We start from the raw sequence: 22,748 nt of genomic DNA, 5'->3' as shown, positions 1-22,748 counted from the left end.
TCTGCTCACCAGCTTGCTCATCTGTACTGCAAAAAAGAAGCTTAACATGTAAATGTCTTGTGTTCTATTGATAAGGTAGATGACCTTCGCTAGTTTAATCTACCAAAATTTGATAGTCTTATTAGACATGTAGCTCCTAGACCCCCTTTACACCTGGTTGTTTCATAAGTCTGCTATCTGCAACCGATTGCGCAAGTTCAATGTAAGTTTGAGGATTTGAGGAAGTCAGAGTGTAAAATGTCCTAAACCATTCACTGAGAAAAGTGATTTTTAAAGCTCACATTGTGTAAATTTTTTTGCACACTTTGCACTAAATAGGTTGCACACTATGCACTAAATAGTAAAAATGCAATAAATTGTAAATAGTAGTGCATAAAGTGACTGTAGATCATAAATTTCTTGTCAAGAGTAACATTTTTCACCATCACCACCCATTCAGGCACAAAAACTACATCCATGACCTTGACACCCATTAAACCAGCAAAGCGCATTGAAATATAAATTAATCAACATATTTACTTCAAGCAATGTTAAGTTTGTAAAATTTTATCTGTAGATAATTGAAAAAAAAAAAAGTTTCAATGGGTTGTGCTTTATGTATAAAGCAGTGACTAACTCTATAAAGTAATAACTACTAAGAAATGATCTACCTCTTTCATTTGTACTTTACAATGATATGCATTTGTTCCTTCTGCTGCTTGAGTTTCCCTTGCAACAGATTATGACTTTTAATAGCAAACCATAGCAAGGAAATATTTAATCTGCATTTCAATACTCTGAAAGACAGAAAAATGTAACCTTACTTTTAAAAATTATTTCTGAGTTATGCTACTTATCCAATATGATCTGAGTGACAATTTGATCTGAGTGATATTTTGCACTAGGAAAGAGCTAGCTATGTTGACCAGTGTACAAGTAGCTAATTTCTTTTTTATCCTAGACTGATTCCTCAAACTGGAATAAAAATCAGTAGATGTGTTATTCATGAACAATTTGTTCAGTCACTATGAAGAACAAATTGGTATGAGTCACTACCATATTACCACACTCTATGGAAAATAAAACTTTATTGGTAAGGTGAGAGACATGGGAGCCAACTAGCTTAGCTAACAACATGCAATTCAGCCCATACGTTACTTTTCAGTCCTTTTTTTTTTAAACCTACTTCAAGGAATTTGAGGCAGGTTGAAATAAAATCTACGATAATTCAGTAATGTTAGCTAGATTAGCTAGCATCAAAGTGCAAACCAACTAGTAATAGGTAACTTGGTATTAATTATCCCATATTTAAGCAGTACTAATTGCAAATATTTAAATATTTGTGAAACTTTCTGATATTAAGTGCTACAGTATGTCATTTTCTGCGATCACTCCTTCTGCCTAGATCACTTCAATTATTTATAGTAAAATCCTTCAACTTTAGAACTTTTTGACACACACTTTCTGCACCCAAACAACAAACACACACTGGCTTTGGTCTGAAAAGCCTCAAAACTCTTTAGAAAGATGGCTAAGGTTGCCATGGTTACATCTATGTCCTGTACAGGACATGGTAGAAAATCTTTATAAAAATTTAAACAGACAAGCAACTTGCGGAACTTTTTTCTGGCATGCCCACTCAAAGGAAGTATGCATTTGTAGAGTACATCTGTCTATTTCCTGTCTTCCCTCTGTGTCTTTGGATCTGAAAAACATACAGCTTTTTTTGTGTGTGTGTGTGTGTGTATGTGTGTGTGTGGGTGGGTGGTTAGGTATGACAGGCTGTTGCAATGGATCAGAAATGTGCAAATACTGTAGCCTGAGGGTTGAGTACAAACAGCCATGCTGTCCATCTGAACCAAACACACATCCCATTGCGGACAGGAAACCACTGAGGGCACCATTATGTAATAAAGGAGCTGGTGATTTTCACTGCTCAAGGTTTCATCTGTTCTCCCCTCGGATAAGACACCCACATCCTGAGGGCTTTAAGGCTTGCCATTTGGTATATATGAGGTCATCACTAATTGGCAATGAGGAAGTCAAACCCTGAAATGATATAGAGTTTAAGTCAGAATGTGGATAAAATCTTCTGAAATGAAAAGTAAATAGAAAATCAGCACTTTTTCTGGCCTTCTGTTTTACAAACACTGCCACTCAAAAGTCTTTGAACATCCTACATTAATATTTGTAATTATACTTGAAGCATTTAGACACTCAAAATGATTAAGAATCCAAAATGTCTAACAGACAAAATGCCTAAAAGAACATATTTATTGCTGTTTATTTATTACCTAATCATGTCATATTGAAACATGATTAGATTTCACATAAGTCAACAGCTTGAATACAAGTGCATGTTTTTATTTTGAATGCCAATACTAGAATGGTAGAATGTTTTGTGATTTTGGAAGACATATAATGAGGTCTATGGCTAAGGGCAAGAAGAGTTCAGAAGACTTTTGATTGAGTACAGATTGACTACACATATTTGAGTCATGCGTGAGAATACCTGCTTTGCTTATGATGTAGCCCTGAAAGGCTTTTCTGGGGACCTGTTCAGCTTTCACAAAGAGGTGTCTATCCAAGAATGTTAGGAGGAAACATTTGACATGCTTAATATGTTCTTCTAGGGAACAAGAGTAGTCACAAAGACTGAGTAGCCTGGAAGACCGAGGGGCATTGACAAAACCATATAGCATGACCAAATATTCAAAGTGACCAGAGGCAGCAGCAAAGGTAGTCTTCCACTTCTCCCCCTCTTGAATACAGATTAGATTGCAAACATTTCTGAGATAATTTTGCTGAAAATGGAGGTTGACTTCAACTGTTGTAGGTCCAATGGGACCAAGGGGAAGGGATAACGGTATTTGGCAGTGATCTGGTTTAGACCACGATAATCTATGCATGGCTGAAGTCACCCCTTTTTCTCAGCAAAGATGAAGCTAGCAGATGCTGGTGAGGTAGAGTGTCATATGTAGCCTTGCTTAAGGGCTTCAGAGGTGTATGCTTCCATAGCTTTGTTTTTTGAATTCGAGAATGAAGTGCAGTCATATGGATGATGAGGTGGATCAGCACAAGCTTTGGCTTTACTGACTAAACTTCTTGATACTCAAATAGGTTAAAGGGATCTTGGGTAGCTGATCAATTTCTGGGCCTTCTATAGATGTGGAGTCGATAGTGACTATGGAATGAGGTATGCATCAGCTTTGACAGGCATATGACGACGCAAAAATTTCTCTTTTTGACCAGGAGATTAGTAGATTGTGAGACTGAAGCCAGGGAAGTCCTTAGAGGGCTGGATATTTAAGCTATGAGGTTAGTAGGAATTAGATGATTTCTCCATGAAGAGCACTAGTTTTCAGGCAGATCAGTGCAATGTGATGTGTAATGGTCCCAGTCTCTAACCTGTGGGTAGACCATACAGGGCTTGAACATGCCTGGGCAACTCTAATGTTTGCAGTTGGAGTTGTTGAGTCAGGTCTTCATCTATGAAGTTTCCTGCTGCTCCTGTGGTGAATGCTGCAATGACAGACTTGGTGTCTGAATATTGTAATATCACATCGAGTGAAAAAAATATTAGGCTCAGGGAACTGCAATTGACTCACCATATTAGCACACTGCTGAGCTACCAAGTGCTTTCCACCTTGAGGAGCCTCACAAACTGTAGGACAAGTTGGGTACTGTGCAATGATATGGGTCACTCCTCAACAATAGCAGACCTCTTAGCATTGCAGACTTTTGGATGGAATAAGCCAAGCGTGATCTAGATGCATGAGGTCATGAAACTGATTCTCTTCTTGAAGGAAGGAGGAGTGCTGAATGATGGGACTTTTTCTTCTCTCCATCAACAGTTTATCAAGACAAATAAAAAGGTCAATGAGAAACTCTAGTGATGGATGGCTATCCCTGCACACTAACTCACTGATGACATCTTTCCGAAGTCCCTGACAGAAAGCAGCTCCGAGAGTTGGTCCGTTCCAGGCAGCTTCAGCCTGCTGCTAGTGTTTGGAATTCAAGGGCATACTCAGCTGTAATTCACTGACCTCGTTTGAGGGTTAGGATTTTTTTTTTACAGTCCTCTATGCCCTTGAGACGATGATCAAATATATTGCAGAGGAGCCTGACAAATGATCATAAGATTATGTGAATCTCCCACTGCTTATCTTTGAGCAGAAATCGCCTGCTTTAACCTACTATTTAGGGAAAGTCTTAAGTCAGGAATCACAAAGGCTTGGATGCAAATGCAGCATTGAGTCTATTAAGCAAAAACAGGACAATAAACCAAAAGTGCAAGACGTTGTACTATTCAGTTGGGAAACAAGCAGATAGACAGGTAATCTACAGACAAGCACATGGGCTAGACAGGAACAAAAGTATCTAGGCAAAACATGGATATGAAAACAATGAGAACAAGGCTTAGTAACATTACTGTGTGAATGCAGACTTCACAAAGAACTTGCCTGGGTTATTTATAGAGAGTGTGCTGATCAAATGTTTAATGAATATTTACTAGTCATCTGTGACCTAAAACAAAAGATTTTTTTTGTGTAATTAATCAAAAAATTATTGTATTTGTAATAAACTGAAAATCTTATTTAACTGCTGTCTTAACAAAGCCTTAAAATATATTTAACCATCTGTGGCCACTCTGTTATCTTCCTGGTGCAGGACCAGTGATGTATAAGACCAAAAGCCTATGTTTGTATAAAATAAACCACTCAACAGTGACACAATATGACCATATCAAATTTTCATTTAAAATCACATTTTATACAAGGCAATGTGAAATTTCTTAGATACAGACTTTATGCAATTTTATGTATATAATTTTCTTATTTATATAAATGGCCCACTGCCTTCAGGTGAGCCAGTTTGACCTTGATAATGTTAAAATAAATGCTCAGCATGTAATCCATGATCTTTTATTAACAGTTTGTATCGAAGTAGCATATAAGATGGTTGGATGCCTTCTTATGCAGACTTTTTAAAGAATTCTTAACAAAATCTGGGTAGGTGTCATAAGACAGGTTATGTGGTTAATGGAGGCAAATCCATCATCATAATTTGGGCAAGCAGAGGTCAAAACTTGAAATGGGGCTGAGAAATTAAGGCCAGAATTGAAATATTTATACTTTTTAGGAATCATCAGTTGCCCAGTTTCAGTGAGTCTGTGCCCACTGTATCCTCAGATTCCTGTTCTTGGCTGACTTATCAACTAGGCATTTCCACCTGCAGACTCACTGGATGTTTTTTGTTTTATGCATCATTCTGTGTAAACTCAAGAGACTATAGTGTGTGAAAATCCAAGGAGATTACTAGTTTCAGAAATACTCAAATCAGACTGTCTGGCACCATGCCACGGTCAACCATGTCACAGTCAGTGTCACTGAAAACATTACCTGAAGCTCTCGACACGGATCTGCATGTTTTTTTGCATAGTGCTGCTGCTATATGATTGGCTAGTAGGATACTTGCATAAATGAACAGGTGGTCCCAATAAACTGGATAGTACGTGTTAATTTTTGTACTCAAACCAGTCTGAGCTGGCAATCAGAAGGCATTCACATCTCAGGATTATAAGAGAGCAGGTGGTTAGTCATTGAGCAAGATTATTAACCCTTAGCTGCCCAGATGTATGATTGGACCAGATTCTGTCTCGGTTGTTCATCATTATTGGTGGTAAAACAATGTTTTATGCAGGGGTGGCATGAGTTTAGGGGGGTGGGGGGTGGGGGGGTATCGTTCAGGAGAACGAAAATTGCCTGGGTCACAGTATCCAGTGCATTAACCTGTCAAGAGGCTGCAGGGTTACACTGCTTCCCCTGCCTGTGAGGTTCCTCTGGATGCTGTAATTGTGTACACAGTGGCTCAAGGAGCAGCATTCGCTTAAAAGAATATCAAAGCCCTGCTGTTACTGCAGCGTGGGAGAGAGAAAGAGATTAAGCCAGACTCAGTTACTTCAGCTCAGAACAGCATGTTATAGCACACCAACGGATCTGTGTGTCTTTACTCAGTGCATATATAGAAAACACACTACAACTCTGACCAGAATAAAGAGGTTACTGAAGATGAATAAATATATACAACAAATATATATAGATTTATATTGATTCACTGTGTATCCTGAAGGGATATCTAGGTATCAGTTAGAAATACTACTGCACAAGCATTTACTGTAATAACTTTAATAGCTATAATAACCAATGTGACTACTGTGACTAAAAACATTTTCATTTTTTTCACCATTAGCTATTTGGCATATTGCACAATCAGTAATTTATAAGAGGCAAACTATTGTTATGAGAAGGAAAGAGTAGTAGCAAAATGTGAATTAGAAATAATTAATGGATAAAATGGAGCAAATATCTCTTTTTATTTTGGTGAATTGGTCTGTAAGGACAAAAGCTGTAACTTTTAGTTTTCCACCACAGGAAAGTCTTCAGGGTAGTGAATGTTGTGTTTTGTGGTTTCTCGGTAACAAGCTGCTTTTTTTTCCTATTAACATCAGAACAAAGTGAGAAATGACTATAGTTGCTATAATAAGCAATAACAGGAACTAACTTGTTTCTTGGCAAATTGATGTGGTATAAGAGAAATAAAACACTTCAGGACACGCTGCTTTAGGAAAATAATCAGCTTTTGGGAGGCCATCACACCACCCTGTTGAACATATGGGTGTGTTCATAAAAATGATTGCTACACATCAGGTATGAAGATCCGACACCTTCTCTATTTATCATCTTTTCCTGGAACAGTGAAAGCTGTATTTGATTAATACATTCTCATCTACACACATTTATGTTGACACACACTTGGCTCGTTATCTGCTGTTGGAAGTTCAGTTATCGACTGTGAATGTCACAACTGTTTCCACTTCTCTCCATCCAGCCTGATGTGATTAGCCTACCAACAGGACTCAAGAACCATTTTTCATCCAGCTAAGCGTCACTATTACTGATGAACCGAATCATTGCACATCTGCTCAACAGCCAAACAACCAACAGTGATCCACACATTCATGATTATCAGCATCAGCAGGTGTCTCTCAGAGTAAACAGTGTGCTAACAATTAGCCATAATCATTCTGGACACTTTCCTAAACTTTCTCATATCCTTACCCTCACCGCTGAAACTTTTCTAGCTGACTATGTCCTTTGCCGAGTTCTTCTTCTTCGCCTTTCTGTGTCCTTTATACTGTACAGAGAGAGCAGAACCTCATTCCTCTTATGGTTTGCTGTAGGAAGTAGCACCATTGCTCCTTTGGTGCTGGGTTTATGGAGCACTGGGATGCCCATGGCTACGTTAGCCCACTTTCTTAGCCAACACCAAGCTCTCACATGCAGCTACAGTAAGGACAGAAAGCCTTAAGATGAGCTTCAGGCCACATGCAGCCTTGGCTCCAGTAGAGGACAGGACAATATGTAAAGGAGAGGACACCACTATGGCCTGGATAAGACAGAGGGAGAACCTGCAATCAAACTGAGCTTTAGTCAACTGTGCATTATTTGTTCTCTATATATTCCAACCAAAATTACACAAGGACATATAGTTTACATGTAGTTATTTGTTATAATTTACATATGTTAAGCTTTTACATCATCAGACATCAAATCCAGGCCACAAGAGAACAAAGTATATCAGTAAAGGTTAGTAAATTAGACACAATCCCCGTGAGGCAGAGCAAAAAAGAAAAAGGTGCCTTTTATCCCGCAGGGCTCATTTTAGAAGAACAGAAAACCGAGCTTTTATGTCGAGCAAGCAATGCTACCTAGCCAGCTCATGAATTTATAGAAGACAGAGACTGCATTAAGACTAGAAATTGTCTACTCTTTCAGTTTCACCAGAAAATAGCTTCATAAAATCAACACTAGTATTAAAACTGAACTAGGCTTATGCTATAAGCAGACTAGAACCGGACTAGTGTAGTACTGGCTTTTGTTTCATCCCCTGCAAGAAAATCACCATGAATTGACTAGGTTTACTGTTGTTACTATTTAGCAGTGGGTATACACAATCATTTTCGTACATTTTCCTTACCTGATGAGACCAAAGAATCTGTCACAAATGCTAGCTGAAATTGCAGAGTCGTTGTGCTCTCTACTGGTTATGAATGTCACTGCACCTTGTGAACAACTGCTACACTGCTGAGCTTAATCTGAAACAATTTATGAGCAGGGCTGCAGGATATGGAGCGTGGAAGCAAATCTTCAGAACAAAAAAATACATTTATTTTAAAAAATACATTTATTAATGTGATGTGTATACAATTCAAGTATGTCCATCCATCCATTCTCTGTACCGTGGGGAGCCTGGAGTCTATCCCAGGGGGACTTGGGGCACAAGACAGGGGACACTCTGGACGGGGTGCAAATCCATCGCATGGCACGATCACGCACACATACACACACACACACAAACACACACACTACGGACAATTTGGAAATGCCAGTCAGCCTACAACACATGTCTTTGGACTGGGGGAGGAAACCGGAGTACCCCGAGGAAACCCCCAAAGCACGGGGAGAGCATGCAAGCACTGTGCACACAGGGTGGAGGCAGGATTCGAGTCCCCAACCCCTGATGTGTGAGGCAACAGTGCTAACCATTAAACCACCGTGCCCCCCCAATCAACTATATGACATTTATATTCAAATATTTTTGTCAGCTTGCAAGAGCCATCGGGAAGGAGAGTGGTGATGCAGTGACCCCTAGTGGAACAGTGGAAATAACGTATTACTGATTATTATTTTATGGTGGAAATCAGCTGAATTCAGCTGTGATCAGTTTTACAAAAAACTTTGGTAAGGGGGGATGAAGAGGTATTATGTGCAACCAAAAATGTGTGTCCAAAATCAACAGTGCAGAAAAAGATTTTAGATGCTCCAAGCCCTCAAATAAAATATCCATTTCTGTTTGTGTGTAATATTTGAAGAGAGAGTGATTTTTTAAAAAAATCTCAGGATGTAAACACCATAAATAAATGTTAAGAAAATGGAATGTGCAGATTTGAAATTACAATTTATATTTAACTATTACATTTGAACAATTAACAAAAGCTTCATTAAACCAAAAGTGTAAAATCTACTTGAAACATTGGTTTCAGATTAATTTTTGGTGTAGCCTCCACTAGAGAGAATCACAGCACCGGGCCTTTTTATTATGGCTCTGATTTTGCTAACTGATTATGTATTTTTATAACCATTACCTGAATTGTGCAGGTATCTGTCTGTTTTGTGTTAAAACGTCTTTAACTTTTCCTCCCGCTGATGCTGACAAAGAGATTTTACATATGTGCAAATTAATATCTGATTTTCTAGTTCCTGGTGTTACAAATATAATTTTTTTTTAAGGATAAGAAGTTAAGGATTGGGGCATCTTGACATGTCTTGGGAGAAAATAAAATTATTTAAAATATGAGGTTCTTACAAGAAAAAAGATTTTGAAAAGGTTTTGAAACCTTTTGTTAAAGGTAAGAGGAAAGGAAATTAGTGTCTTGAAATGTTGAAATGATGTCATAAATTCAAATCATTGTATGCAATGTTTATTCAAAATAAACATACAAACTTTTTTCCTTGAAAGGTGCCAGTAATTCTGGATTTGATTGTGTGAGTGTATGTGTTTCTATGTGACTTTGTCACACTAAAATCTGCACATGTGGATTGTGCAGGTTATTTCTATCTGATTGGCATCATCGTTGGCTGTAGCCCATTCCCTGTGTGCTGGTTATTCTGGCATCAGGAAGCACTGTGGTTTGCATTAGCAGCCTCCCTCTATAGCCTGACCCTCCTGGCTTTTGGCTTTTTCATCCCTCTGCACCTGTTCTTGGCTGTCAGACGGCACGCAGGAGACGTGTGAGCGAGTGTGTTTGAGTGTGTGGGTATGTGTGTGTCCCTCAGAAGGACCATGACACCAAAGCCTGTGGTGACCGTTCCTCCTTGGTGACTCCTCCTCATGCCTAGTCAGGTAAGTCTTATGTGCTTATGGAAAGGGCAAAGGTATGTCAAAATGTGGGCCAGAATGAGAAGTTTTTGTGCTCATCCTTTTCACTGTGTGGGATTAGTGAGTGTATAGAGATGACAGTACTATTTCAGGAACTGCACCATTGTGTGGTGTGTTCATGTGGTGACCATACCAACATCAAAGCCTAGATATAAATTTATGAGTCCAAAGTAAGTAACAAAGTAAGATTTTATTTATTATTTATGAAATGGTTTGTGATGAGTATTTGTAATATATAAAGGGATGGTTGATATAATCTAATATTGTTATTGCTGATAAATTATTATAGCAATTTTCAGAAAGTATCGTGGTTGTCAGTACTTTTACAACAATGACTAACTCCATAGTTACTCAGGGACTTTGGATGTTAAAATTTGATTGGATTTTAAAATTTTCTTCTTTGTTCCTTTTTAAATAGCTGTTGTTGTTCTGTGTTCCAAGTTTAACCTCATCTAAAAGAAATATTATAACACATATGTTGTACTGTGAAAATATCTTGTAATATCATGATATGATATTTTTGCCCTATCGCCCACCCTGTACACAGTCTACGTTTCTTGCTATTAATGTATGTAAAACACAGTGTGAAGAATTTTACTGGATTTGCTTAAGATGCTGTTCAAAATTTTGTAAACCAGTAACTTTACCTTCAAAATGATTGTATCTTTTTACAAAACCATGAGAGATAAGTGGCTTTTGGTAAGTGGTTTACATACTGTATACTTAGTGTGGGGTTTTGTTGACTAATGACAATGTTTTCCATCTTGTAAATGATGCAAACCCCAATAATTCTAATATGAATCAGCAGATGTTAAAACACTGGAATTTATAAGATTAAATTTAGATCAGTGTAGTTACTGTAGATAGTGTAGTTATTACCAGAGTATGACATGAAGACTAAAGAATAGCACTGGACTTTTTAATTTAAACCTGACTTAAGTTTTTCGTGACTTAATTTAAGCCAGATAAGAGAGTCTGGTTGCAAGTCATGAAAGTTATGGATGTGTTAGTTCAGTAAGGGAAAAAAAAGCCTTAAGCCTGAGCCTCAGACCTGAAGTTCAGGTGGATTTGAGTCTCAGTTTGACTCTGACATGGCTAAACAGGCTTTGATCCCAACAATACTAATGAAACTTACTGCAATTCATTACAGTTGCCAGAGTTCACCAAATAAATATGTGTGGCGTTGGAGGTCACTGTAGCTGAAATGTGAAAAAAAAATAACAGCTAAAACCAAACTGAAAATCAGGTTTCACCTATGCTTTCATCCTGCAAAAACCACATAGGATAAGAAGCCATAGCTGTAAAAAAAAAAAAAAAACAGTCTGCCTAAAAATGTCTAAAGCCTTACTTGCTAAATGCTATAAACTATACATGCAGAAGAGAAGCACATTTCACTTCAGCGAAGCCTGTATATTTAGTAGTAATGTCAAACTTTCACTGTGTGAAGGGGTTTCCCAGGCCACCACACATACATATTATCAGTTAAACCACCTTTCCCTTTCTGGACTTGACTTGGTCTCAGTTTGTGTAGCATCATAGTGTCTTTGTCCTAGACTTGGACTTGAGCTGCTTTGTTTTTGGGTAAGTGATCTGACATCTGACTAAACTGTCTGTCCTTGCTTATTGTGCACTTTAACAAAAGTAACTGCAAGCATCTCTCTCGACTTGTCAGGTGCAGAATGGATGAGAGCACGTTTGAGACATTTGAGGAAGAGCTTGGGGCAACACAACAGGATGTTCCTCAACCGAAACATCCCAGACAATCCCGTCGGCCTGGTACTCATCTTCCCAAAGCGTCCGCTAGATCATTTCTCTAAATATCACTACTAAAAACTTTACTGAAAAGCAGAAGTACTGCAACATAGCCTTGATTTTCTGTCAAACCTTTAGGACTTGTCCTGAGGAGTTAAAGGGAAACAAAGCTGCTAGTCTTCTCAAACTTTAAAGCAGCAGTGATATTTAAGGTCCTAAAACCATGTGTGTGTCTAATTATACACCACAGTGGCCGTGACCAACACTGAACACATACTGAAGCATTGTCACAGCGCAATAGTAACATGACACCGGCTAGCATGACAAACATTTTAAAGTTAGCCCCCTTCCCTTTCTGCATCTTGCTTTCACTTCTTCATATAATGACTTTTCCCAAATTATAGATTAATTTTAAACTCCTCTTTTTCAGAAGTGTATCCACAAAGAAGGGTGAGAGAGGTGAGTTGTTTGCATGCAAACAGAAAAGAGGAATGTTAGTACCACATAAAACAATGAAAGCACAGAGTTCTGGTCACTAGAACAGAAAAAAAAAAGTTTTCCTGATTTACCCTCATGTCACATGCTGGTGAAAAGCGAGGACTTGTTTGCTGTCTCTTTTATTATTATTTTTTGACTGGAGCTACTAGGAGAATGTAGCCAACAAATATATCTAAACCCAAATTCTTTCCTATAAATACATGCCCAATTAAAAAAAAAAAAAAAGCTATATAATCATTTTAAAATATTTGTAAAATAGTAGTAATATTTAGAAATTTGAGTTAGAATTTCGAACACTTTAAGCTAGACAGTAAGGGGTAGAATGATACCGACTAATGAATAATTTATTCTGGTTGTCCAAAATGGCTGCCACATAACATTACAGTGTGACGTTTTGCTCGTTTTATAGGTTGCAATACGTAACATTGGGTCCTAAACCGTATCAGCTGGTCTGTGCTGTCCAAGTTACAGAATGGATTTTGAGTTTCAATTACTCATTATCTATGTTAGCCTTGTAGTTTGTGCCAAACTTATCTTGGCTGATTAGGTTAATTGGTGTAATTTCTCACTGAACTTTTCCTTTGACTGCTGAGACATGCCTGCCTCTACTCTAAATTCTAAGCTACCTTCTACATGGACAGAAAAATGTTCAGATAAATAAAAGATTAGTTTCGTACATAAGCATTCTGAATGTAGTGGCAATAAATTCCACCAGTATTTTTCTGAATTCATTAACTTGTCTGCTCACTACAGGAACCTCTAGTCGTCCAGCAGATCCCAAAGTCTCTACCTCGCGAGGCTCCAGTTTCAAGAGGCGGTAGGCCCTTTAACTGTATAATGCTAATAATGCATGAAAACTAGTAGGGTTTCTTAGCTACTTAGCATGAGGCAAATGACTAATTCGCTGATAACCAGTCCTGTTCCCGAGCATCTGTAATTTCTACAGAGGAGGGGTTTTCAAACCTTCTGCAACCAGGGACACCTCAGTCTCACTACAGAAATTCTTTTTACGAATGTAATCCAATTATTCAAATAATATGCTGAATAATTAAATGTATACCATAATAGTCTGGCTATTAATTGGAGTCAGAATAGCTTTTTATTTCCGACCTTTTCCACAAAATGAACACATTAGGTCCAAACTGGCATTTATGACATGAGTTATTGAGGTTCAATTCAACCAATCAAACAAGTCTAATAACTATAAGAGTTCATTAATTAAAAAAAAATAATAAATAAATAAAAATAAGGCTCCCCAGCTATACTTCATGGACCCACTATGAGAATCACTAATAATGTTCATGGTTCTGGATAAAGTAGACTATACAAAAGACTATTTGTGTTTATTTTCAACCTGAATTCTTAATTCTCTAGATCCCTGTACTAGGTTTCTTTTAGCAATTTTTCATTCTTATCATTTTTGTTGAAACTATGAATATTTTCATCTCTTTCATTTTTTGCCATCCCAGTAATACTACTATACATATTCCAATAATCTCATTTTTTAATAAAACTTCCCCTTGCCATCTCTTGTTCACAGTGTCATTGCGAAAGTCACCGTCCGTTCAGAACGTGGCCCAGATCGAGGCACCATGGGAGGGAGTGACGCTTAACCGCTGCCTCTTCATAGCCATCACTATTCTGGTCCTCACCTCAGGGTGTCAAAGGCTACACGGTCAGTGCAATGTGCTTACACTGTGCTTACACACCCCTTCTACTTCTCATAGCTGGTTTAGTTCTTGTTACCTGGCACGGTTGCATGTAGGTTTTACCTCAATGTTCTTGTAGTCAGATTTCTTTGTTTGTACACTGACAAAGAAAGATTTCCTGATTCCAACACTGCTCTCAAAAAAACCACCAAACTGCTAAGAACTAATCTGTTATACATACTGTATATGTATGACGACTGACAATGACAATGAGTGTTGTTCTTTTTCTTAGAGGTTCTACGAGGTCGCAAAGATGGGACAGGTATAGAGCCCATAGGTTCTGTGCTTAACGTCAGGCACACTGCAGTAAGGAAGTACCGCATACCAGCACCTGAGGTACAATAATCATCACACTTTTATCTAAAGCTACACATGTTGAAGTCAGAGTGACCTTCATTTGGTTTACAAAAAAAAAAAAAAAAAGGCGTGCGTCTAAAGTTGAACATTTTTATTTATTGCTTATTTAATACAAACTCATTAAACATCTTAAAATTCCTTGTATCTTTTTAAAAATCATTTCTAGACTAGCGCCTTACTGGCAAAAGAAGGGACAAAACAGCATTTACTCTCCGAGCACAGCACTAGATTATGTGGCACGTAATTACAATACGTTTATTGGTAGTACATGAAAAAAATGAAAATCTGTATAATGAGCAAAACAAAAATCCAGGCCATTTTAGGATTTTTATGAATCAAAGCCAGCTTTAAAAGCACATGTCAGGGGAAAAAAAGGGGGTCTGAACAACCAAATTGTAACAGAATATTATCCAAATATATACAGTAAACCCCCCATAATTATTGGCACCCTTCCAAAGAACAGGTTAAATTATTTTATAAACAATATTATTATTTATTTTTATGAATAAAATATAAAATTAAAAAATATAAAAAATAAAATCATAGTATGGAGACCATCGAGGGTCAAAATGAAAAGAAAAAAAAAAAGAAAAAAAAAAACAAATATCTGGAAGAGGACTCATGAGCATACAAAACAACCAAAAACCAAAACAAGACTAGACTACAAAACAAGATCACAATTTCAAATTTGCACAGTTTAGCTTAGATTCTTAAGGTTGACATGTTTCACAATCACTTCTTGCATGTCACGTCCATAACAATAAATCCTTCAAATGAGTTGCACTTGAGGGTTAAGTACCGGTCGTTAACTCAGAACCTTAACCACTGAGCTGTACTCTTAGAAAAAGTGTTCCTCTTGGGTTCTTCATTTCCTAAAGTGGTTGTACTGGCGTCAATAAATATTAATCTTTGCTTGTTTGTTTTCTGACATAATTGGGGAATGTTGCTTGACAAAACGCTTATGTAAGCTGATTATGGCAGCAGCACTTAACTAGACTTAAAAGCCCTGTAGGTGTTTCTACACAAATGGACACATTTATTTGGAGTTATATGAAATAAAACTGAGCTGAAGGGCGTTACAAATAAGTGTCCGATTATTTCATTTAAAAAACCAAGTTGTGTTTAGGTGATAGTGATTGTATGGTAGTGTTCTTTACTTCACTCATATATATATATATATATTTGCTCTTAACCTTTAGCCTGAGACGTCTCTGTGGGACACCTTTTTCTGGTGGGTGAGCGATGATGAAGATAACGACGATGAAAAAGGAAGCAAACGAGGCAAGTCCAGGAAGGTGACTCGAGAAAAAGCTACTCGAGGTCTCAGACACAAAGCCATACCAGACAGGAAACTTCTGAAGGGAAGGGAGGGCAGATTTAAAGCGCGGAGAGATAAAGCAAGACAGGACGAAAAGGAGAGTCGAGAGAGCGTGAAGGCACAAACGGAGAAAGTGAAGAGACTCAGAGAGAAGAAGCTAGAAGAAGAAAAAAGGGAGGAAAATGAAAAGAAGATGGCAAAAAATACAATGAAGGAGAGCAAGAAGGATGCTGCTTAGAAATGGAAGGAAAAGGTAAAGCATAATGATGCTATATAGACGGCAGTGAAGAGGGTGAGGTAGATTACTGGTAAAACTAGAGGAATCAGGAGAGGGACTTTCTTTTTATTGTAATGTGATGTCTCAGGGGTGAAATGAAAAGTTCCTCAGGAAGGCACGAGCGCTTAATTTGAGTTGGTCTGATTTTTATTTTATTTTTATGATTGAGCACTAGGTGATAGTGATTGTATGGTAGTGTTCTTTGCTTCACTCATGATCAAGAGGATGAAAATCATTTGGGCTTTTAAAAATGAGCAGATATGTGGATGTAAAATAATCAATAAAAAAATGAATAGAAAGATCCTCATGTTTCCAATAATACATCTATTCGCAATGCAATGAATTTTATACTAAGTCGCATCAATAAATATTAGCTTTTTTGGGAACATTGTTTAAGAAAACTAAAAATAAATACAGCTGATTATGGAACAAGCTTTGTTTTTAGGACATGATCTTTTTTTCATTCATTTATCTTCAGTAACCACTTTATCCTTGTCAGGGTCACCGGGAAGACAATCCCAGGAACATTAGATACAAGGCAGGAATATATTCTAGGTGGGACACCAGTCCATCACAGGGCACCATTCACACACACACACACACTCACTCATTCACACCTGGGAGCAATGTAATGTAGACAATTCTGGCATCTGACAATCTACTGGCATGTTTTTGAGAGGTGGAAGGAAACTGGAGAGCCCAGAGGAAATCCACATGGACACAGGGAGAACATGGGAAACTCAGGACAAGCAGTAATCTGAGCTCAGGATCAAACCAGAAACTATGGAGCTATCTTTTTCTTTAGATGAAATTAATAGCACTTTGTGGAATGATATTAGATCTATACTGAATATAGCACTACTTGGTCAACTACTATTATTAGTTTTTACATGATATTTATAAATCAAATTCCTGTATTAAGATTTGTTACCAGTAGAAAAATGCATTAGTATTCCATGTTATACAAAACACAATTTTTTTATACTAAATGTAGTAAAAAATAGTAGTACTAAAGCAGTGTATCTGCTTTAGTTCATCAATTATCATTCATATTTAACCTTTTCATAAACCTATAAATACTGCTACCAAATATCTATATTGATTGAAACAATGATTGCTCACACAACTATTGACTTTTCACACCATTATATCCCAAGTGTCAAAAACTAACATTGTAACAGATTCTGAATACATTTTAAATGTGGTATTTCCTATTGGATTTTCTCAGAACCTAATTTCTTTTTATTACAACTACTGTATATCTTATTGAAACCAGCCTTCAAAATACTAGTGCTATTTTAAATTAAAGCTATTTCCATGGCACATGAATCATTTATTTGCTGCTGCCTGAGGATAATGTTTATACCAGACGTAGGACTATAGGTACAGTTATGACTGCTTGAACACGATCCTTGGGTGTGTTAAATACCCAAAACAGTCAGAGCGAACAAGATAAGTGAAATAAAATATGCAACAAAAACAGCAGCACTTGAGAAAACATGAACCACTATCAGATTTTAATAATTGTTTTTATAAAAAAAAAAAACAAAAAAAAAAACAAAACAAAACAAAAAAAAACAATAATTGGTTGATGTTAGGGTGCGGTGGTTGTGGTGGTCTCACAGCAGAAAAATCACATTAAATATTTAAAAAAAAAAAAAAAAATACTCTAAACTAGATTAGAGCTTGAAGATCAAGCCATCTTTAGGCACCTGACTTAGTGGACCTCCAAACAATGATAGAATTCAGTTATTACAGCTTGTGCATGAAATCTGAAACATTCAGCACTCCTAAGAGAACATGAGGCTGCTCTTATCTGAGCAGGAATGCAGCTATAAAAATACCAACTATAACCACCAAACCCTGATGTATACACACCTCCTGGTCTTATTTACAAAAATCAGACTGATTCAGAAAGTTCACAGAATATCTGATGAACAAAATCCTCTCAAATCCAATGTAAAGACAAAAAAAACAAAACAAAACAAAAAAAAACTCCTGAGCATCACACTCAGTTGCTTGGTGAAGGAGGAATTCCATCAGCAGGTAACGGTGGGCGCAGGTGAGGTGGCAGAGCACCAGGAGGAGGCAAGCGAGAGGCATGGGGCATCTGTGGAGGGGCGTTGGGTGGAGGAGGGGGCATCCCTGGAATTCCTCCGGGTGGTGGTGGGGGCATGGCGTCAGTGGCTGTTTGAGCACCGAGGCCGGTCATCAGAGGAGGCGGGCGCTTGATGGTAGGAGGAGCTGCCTGTCCGCCAGGCTGAAGTAAAAGCTTCTCCATTTTGAAATGGAACTGAAGGAAAAACTAGAGAGAAAAACAGGAAAAGCAGTTCATATTTGAGGGATACTAAGCAGGACTAAACATTACACTCTGAATTTGATCAATTTTATTAATCCACAAAGAGAAACTGAATAGAACTGAAACAGAATCAGCATCATCTCTGGTAGAAAACAAACACCTCCAGACTCTTACTTGTTTTGTTTCTCTGTTCCAGTGAGTCCAGAAGCGACTTTCTGATTTGTCTATCTCTCTGCTCGGGACCTGAAGCATGCAAAGAAAGAAAGCATTACCATTATTATTATTATTATTATTATTGTTTCCTAATGTATAAAAAAGCAACTGCACTGATGTGATCTGATATGGCTGGGTTATATCTAAAATAATAATGATATTCTTTTACAAAAAAATAAAAAAAAATTAAAATTGTGGTAACATCTAATCAGTCACAGTTCAATTTTAGAACAATTTTCATCTATAATTAAATGCCTAATGAATAAGTTAATTATATACAGCCTACTTTTTCCTCCACTCTCATGTGATGATTTTACGAGAAATTTAGTTAAGCTGCCTGTTCACCCTTTGCTAAATAATTTGTAGCTATAATTTATAATTAAAATGTATTTCTGTTATACAGCTACATAAGAAAATGTAAATAAAATGTAAACATTATTTTGGGTAATATTAGTTTAATTTACAAGATTAAGAGAAGAGAATCAAGCCTCTCTAGAATTTTTTTTTCTTCCCAAAATGAGTGATCACTGTCTGTCAAGGAGTAACAACGATTACATGCTGAACAGCATTGATAGCTGATTACATCATACCCAGCATAGTCAATACATCTAAACAGCAGCCTCAAGAATCTAAGAATATACTTTTAAACATGCACTATAGGGCCAAATGTATGTAGACACCTGACCTTCACACTCATATATGCTTTCTGAACATCTCATTCCAGATTTAGTAAATAGATAGATTTAGTATAAGAACCCCCACTCTTCTGGGAAGCTTTCCACTAGATTTTGGAGCACAGCTGAGAGGAATTGTGCTCATTCAGCCACAAGAACTTTAGTAAGGTCAGGCACTGATGTTGGGTGAGGAGGTCTGGGGTGCAGTTGGTGTTCTAGTTCATCCCAGAGGTGTTCAGTGGGGTTGAGGTCAGGGCTCTGTGCACGACACTTGAGTTCTTCTACTCCAACCTTGGTAAACCATGTCTTCATGGAGCTCGCTTTGTGCTCAGGAGCACTGTCGTGCTGGAACAGGTTTGGGCCTCTTAGTTCCAATGAAAGGAAATTGTAAAGCTGCAGCATACAAAGACATTCTGTACAATTGTGTGCTTCCAACTTTGTGGCAACAGTTTGGGGGAAAAACTACATATGGGTGTGATGGCCAGGTGTCCACATACTTTTGGCCATGTTCTGACATCATTTATACATTATGAAATTCATTTAATAATTAATGTTGTCTAAAAGGAATATTGGTGACTGAAAATAGACCTTAAATGCAATGGTTTCGTAGGGCTCGGCTGCCAGGAGCAGATACTGCCAGCGACGGTCTGGAGGCTCAATACGTTGCTCATACGCAGACATGAAACGGTGTCTGGGTCCAATTCCCTCTGCAATCTCAGGATAGTCAATCTGTGAAGAAAAAGGAAAAAAAAGAAACAAACAGCACAATGAGCATCATTGTCAGAAATAACACTTTGTTCAAGGTTTTATTCAATTTATACCAATTATAGTACCTGAAAGAGCAGACTCTGTTGTCCAGTCTCTGGATCCCTCTGTTTCGTTACTGTCAGTGAGGGAAGAAACAGATTGAACAAAATGTGTTTGTGAAGAGACAGCAAACATTTTATACTAACTCAAGTACAATTACAGCATTCTGGGCTTGTACCTTTGTAACCCGGTCGCCCGATCTTTACAAACTTCTTCACTTCCACCTTTACTTTCTCAGGCGCTGGTTGGGCCGGAGCCTCTTTGGCCTCTTTAGCTGCTCTTCGTGCTCTAGGAGAGGATAAATAACCAGGATTAATGGTAGAAAGGCAAAAAGAGATGGTCTGAGAGACAAATGTATGACAGAAAACATGAAACAGAACGTGTAGATTTTAATGTGCAAACTGCGAGTAACTGAATCATTCTGTGTTTGAAAAGTACTGACGATGCACACAATATATCAGAAAAGTGTACTGTGGTGTCATTCCTGACAATATCCATATTATATCTTGTACCACAGTGCTTCTGAATTCTCAAATCTGATCTTTCCGATGGTGTTGTATCACATCACATCAGTTGTAATTCACATCACAGGGTTATATTAATGTGCTCATTCTAATAAGATATCATTTGTATAGTAACAATTCATTCAGAGGGGCTTATATGGCAGACACTCAACAATAAATTACGGCTAATAATAATCAAAAGGAAAAACCATTGTTAATATGGAGAAGTTTTCAGTGAGGATTAACATTTATGGAAGGAGTCTCCGTGTCAACGGTATCTAACAGGACGTTTCCCACAACAGGAAATTCTTCAGGACAGAGGACTTCAATCTTTCCATTTTCTCAGTAACAAACTGCTTTTTTTTTTTTTTTAATTAATTCAAGACTAAAAAAAGAGCGGGTGTAAAGGAACAACTGTTTATAGTTGTTATAAGATATACGATAACAGAAACTAACTTGTCTTGAGTCATTTCTCATTGCACAACAGTTAATGTAACCAGAAAAGGATAAAAAAAAATATGAGGTGTTGGTTAATTATAAACTAAAAACTGCAATGCAACTCCAATGGCAAATTGCTACGTTATATGAGGAACAGAACACAATGTGTTGTTATTGGAAAATACGCTACATGTAAACATTTTGAGATGCTATTTGTACACCAAAATGTTATACTTACAAATTAGTCTGGTGCTTCTTTCCCTGTGTGTGAGCCAGATAACTCCCCTAAAGAAGAAGTCAAGAATCAAGTGAATATGGATAAGAGCCTATAAGTAATAAAGTAGATTAATAAAATTTAGTTTTTTTTCTAATCATACCTCGTTATTATGAAGTGTGAGACACAGCTTGCACTCATAAGAGCCCAAATGGTTCTTCATGAAGTAAGGGTCCTTGTTGATGTCTATGGTTTCTAAAGCGAGTTGGCGCAGGCGTTCTCGCCGGTCCCGGTTGCTCTCTGAGGCCGAAGCCACCCCGCCGCTGCCGGTCTTTCCACCGGCTCTGTGCTGGAAGTCCATCTTTACAGAGCAGTGGATTCACCAACTGAGACTGGAGCTTTCTCTCTGTCAGAATTCACTCAGTGCTGAGCTCACCTACAAAATAAATCACAAAGAGACACAAAATTAATCACAAGGAGACACAACAATCACAAAGAGTCACAAAATCACCATAAACAGACACATGATAAACCATGTATACACACAAGGTCGCCCTGTTGACACAAACAAAAACGAAGCAACTACACATTCTGGTTTAAACTGAATTTAAAATAAGTCTTTGGACACCTGTTTTTATGTAAAGGCCCAGACAAGAATCAACATTGCTCTGTTTTTAGATCAAATACGATACAATATGGAGAAAACAACACCTGAAGCCATTTTCAATTGTATTTGGAGCATAGTTACAGTAGTTTGCATAAAATAAAATAACTAAGATGACAACCAGGTCAGCCTACAAAACTTGAAGTGACTTGCCTCCAACCCAAAATAACTCCTACACACTAGCTGCACTACAAAACGAAATTAATCATCTTCCCTGCACCCTATTTAGTGCACTACATGTTCAATTAGGAGGCGTTTGGATTCACGCGCTGTGTTTTCGGCTAACCGGCTAACGTAGCAAGCTAACCCCTATTCATCCTGAGCCGCCAGAAAACCTTACAGATTTCCGTGAAATTATATACAAACATAAACTTTAATCGCCTATTTCATATAATAAAAACAATAAACATTTCCATAGGCACATTATAACACAGACCTATATAAGTTCTTTTTTATTATTTATTTTTTAAGTACCTCAACGTCCACCTCGCGCTTGCCGCCGTAACCTGCACAATGCGCATGCGCTAGACGGTGCGTTTCCTGTTCCTGTTATTTTGACACTTAAAACTTTATTGAACAGCCTAAAGATGATATTCCTTTAAAAAAAGTAAGATCAGATCTGTTGATCTTTTTATGCCTTTTACCTTTTGGTATTTACCTCATTTTTAAGTGGTACTTGATTATAAACAAGTAATCTTTAAAAGGACATAGAAACATCTGGATGCATTTGATTAGCGCATTTTAGGAAAAGGTTTAAACAAAAATAAAAATTAAAAATAGCCTGTAGAAATTATGTTGTACATTTTTATACACAAATCGAATAATTTAATTTCAATCATATCTTACTGCTTCCAAAAAAAGAAGGATCATTATTTTGAATCATGCAGGACTATGAAAAGGATATTACCAAAAATATACATTAAATTTTTTTCTTATAGTTGTACTACTGCAGTTTGTCGTTATTTTAGGAACCCTTATAACGAACGTAAACTCTTGCATTATGCGTATTCAGCGTGGAAAAGGCGCGCATGCGCAGTGCAGATG

At 37.4% G+C, this 22,748-nt stretch overlaps 2 protein-coding genes across 3 annotated transcripts; one reads left to right on the top strand and one right to left on the bottom strand.

The window, feature by feature from the left end:
- The first annotated feature begins 9,750 nt into the window (after window positions 1-9,750).
- LOC113533539 (uncharacterized) lies at window positions 9,751-16,701 on the top strand. The gene is made up of 7 exons (XM_026925736.3): window positions 9,751-9,945; window positions 11,654-11,757; window positions 12,164-12,192; window positions 12,985-13,048; window positions 13,772-13,906; window positions 14,173-14,276; window positions 15,497-16,701. Exons 2-7 carry the CDS (start codon window positions 11,661-11,663, stop codon window positions 15,851-15,853), a joined length of 786 nt encoding a protein of 261 aa, XP_026781537.3. The 5' UTR covers window positions 9,751-9,945; window positions 11,654-11,660; the 3' UTR covers window positions 15,854-16,701.
- Window positions 16,702-17,471: 770 nt separating this feature from the next.
- Window positions 17,472-22,721, bottom strand: sf3a2 (splicing factor 3a, subunit 2). Of its 2 annotated transcripts, none has more exons than XM_034314712.2 (8): window positions 22,612-22,721; window positions 21,204-21,476; window positions 21,065-21,111; window positions 20,064-20,173; window positions 19,912-19,961; window positions 19,667-19,807; window positions 18,366-18,434; window positions 17,472-18,197 (listed from the first exon to the last, which is right to left on the bottom strand). In XM_034314712.2, the coding sequence occupies exons 2-8, from the start codon at window positions 21,399-21,401 to the stop codon at window positions 17,904-17,906; spliced, it is 909 nt and encodes a 302-aa protein (XP_034170603.1). In that variant the 5' UTR covers window positions 21,402-21,476; window positions 22,612-22,721; the 3' UTR covers window positions 17,472-17,903. The 2 variants fall into 2 exon arrangements, with proteins under 2 accessions (XP_034170603.1, XP_026781349.1); XM_026925548.3 differs by lacking the exon at window positions 22,612-22,721 and adding an exon at window positions 22,179-22,308.
- Window positions 22,722-22,748: the final 27 nt, after the last annotated feature.

Source organism: Pangasianodon hypophthalmus, chromosome 21 (genome assembly GCF_027358585.1).
Source record: "Pangasianodon hypophthalmus isolate fPanHyp1 chromosome 21, fPanHyp1.pri, whole genome shotgun sequence".
Taxonomy (NCBI): Eukaryota; Metazoa; Chordata; class Actinopteri; order Siluriformes; family Pangasiidae; genus Pangasianodon; species Pangasianodon hypophthalmus.
The sequence above is the reverse complement of the archived record's forward strand: the minus strand, read 5'-3'. Positions and strand labels throughout refer to the sequence as shown.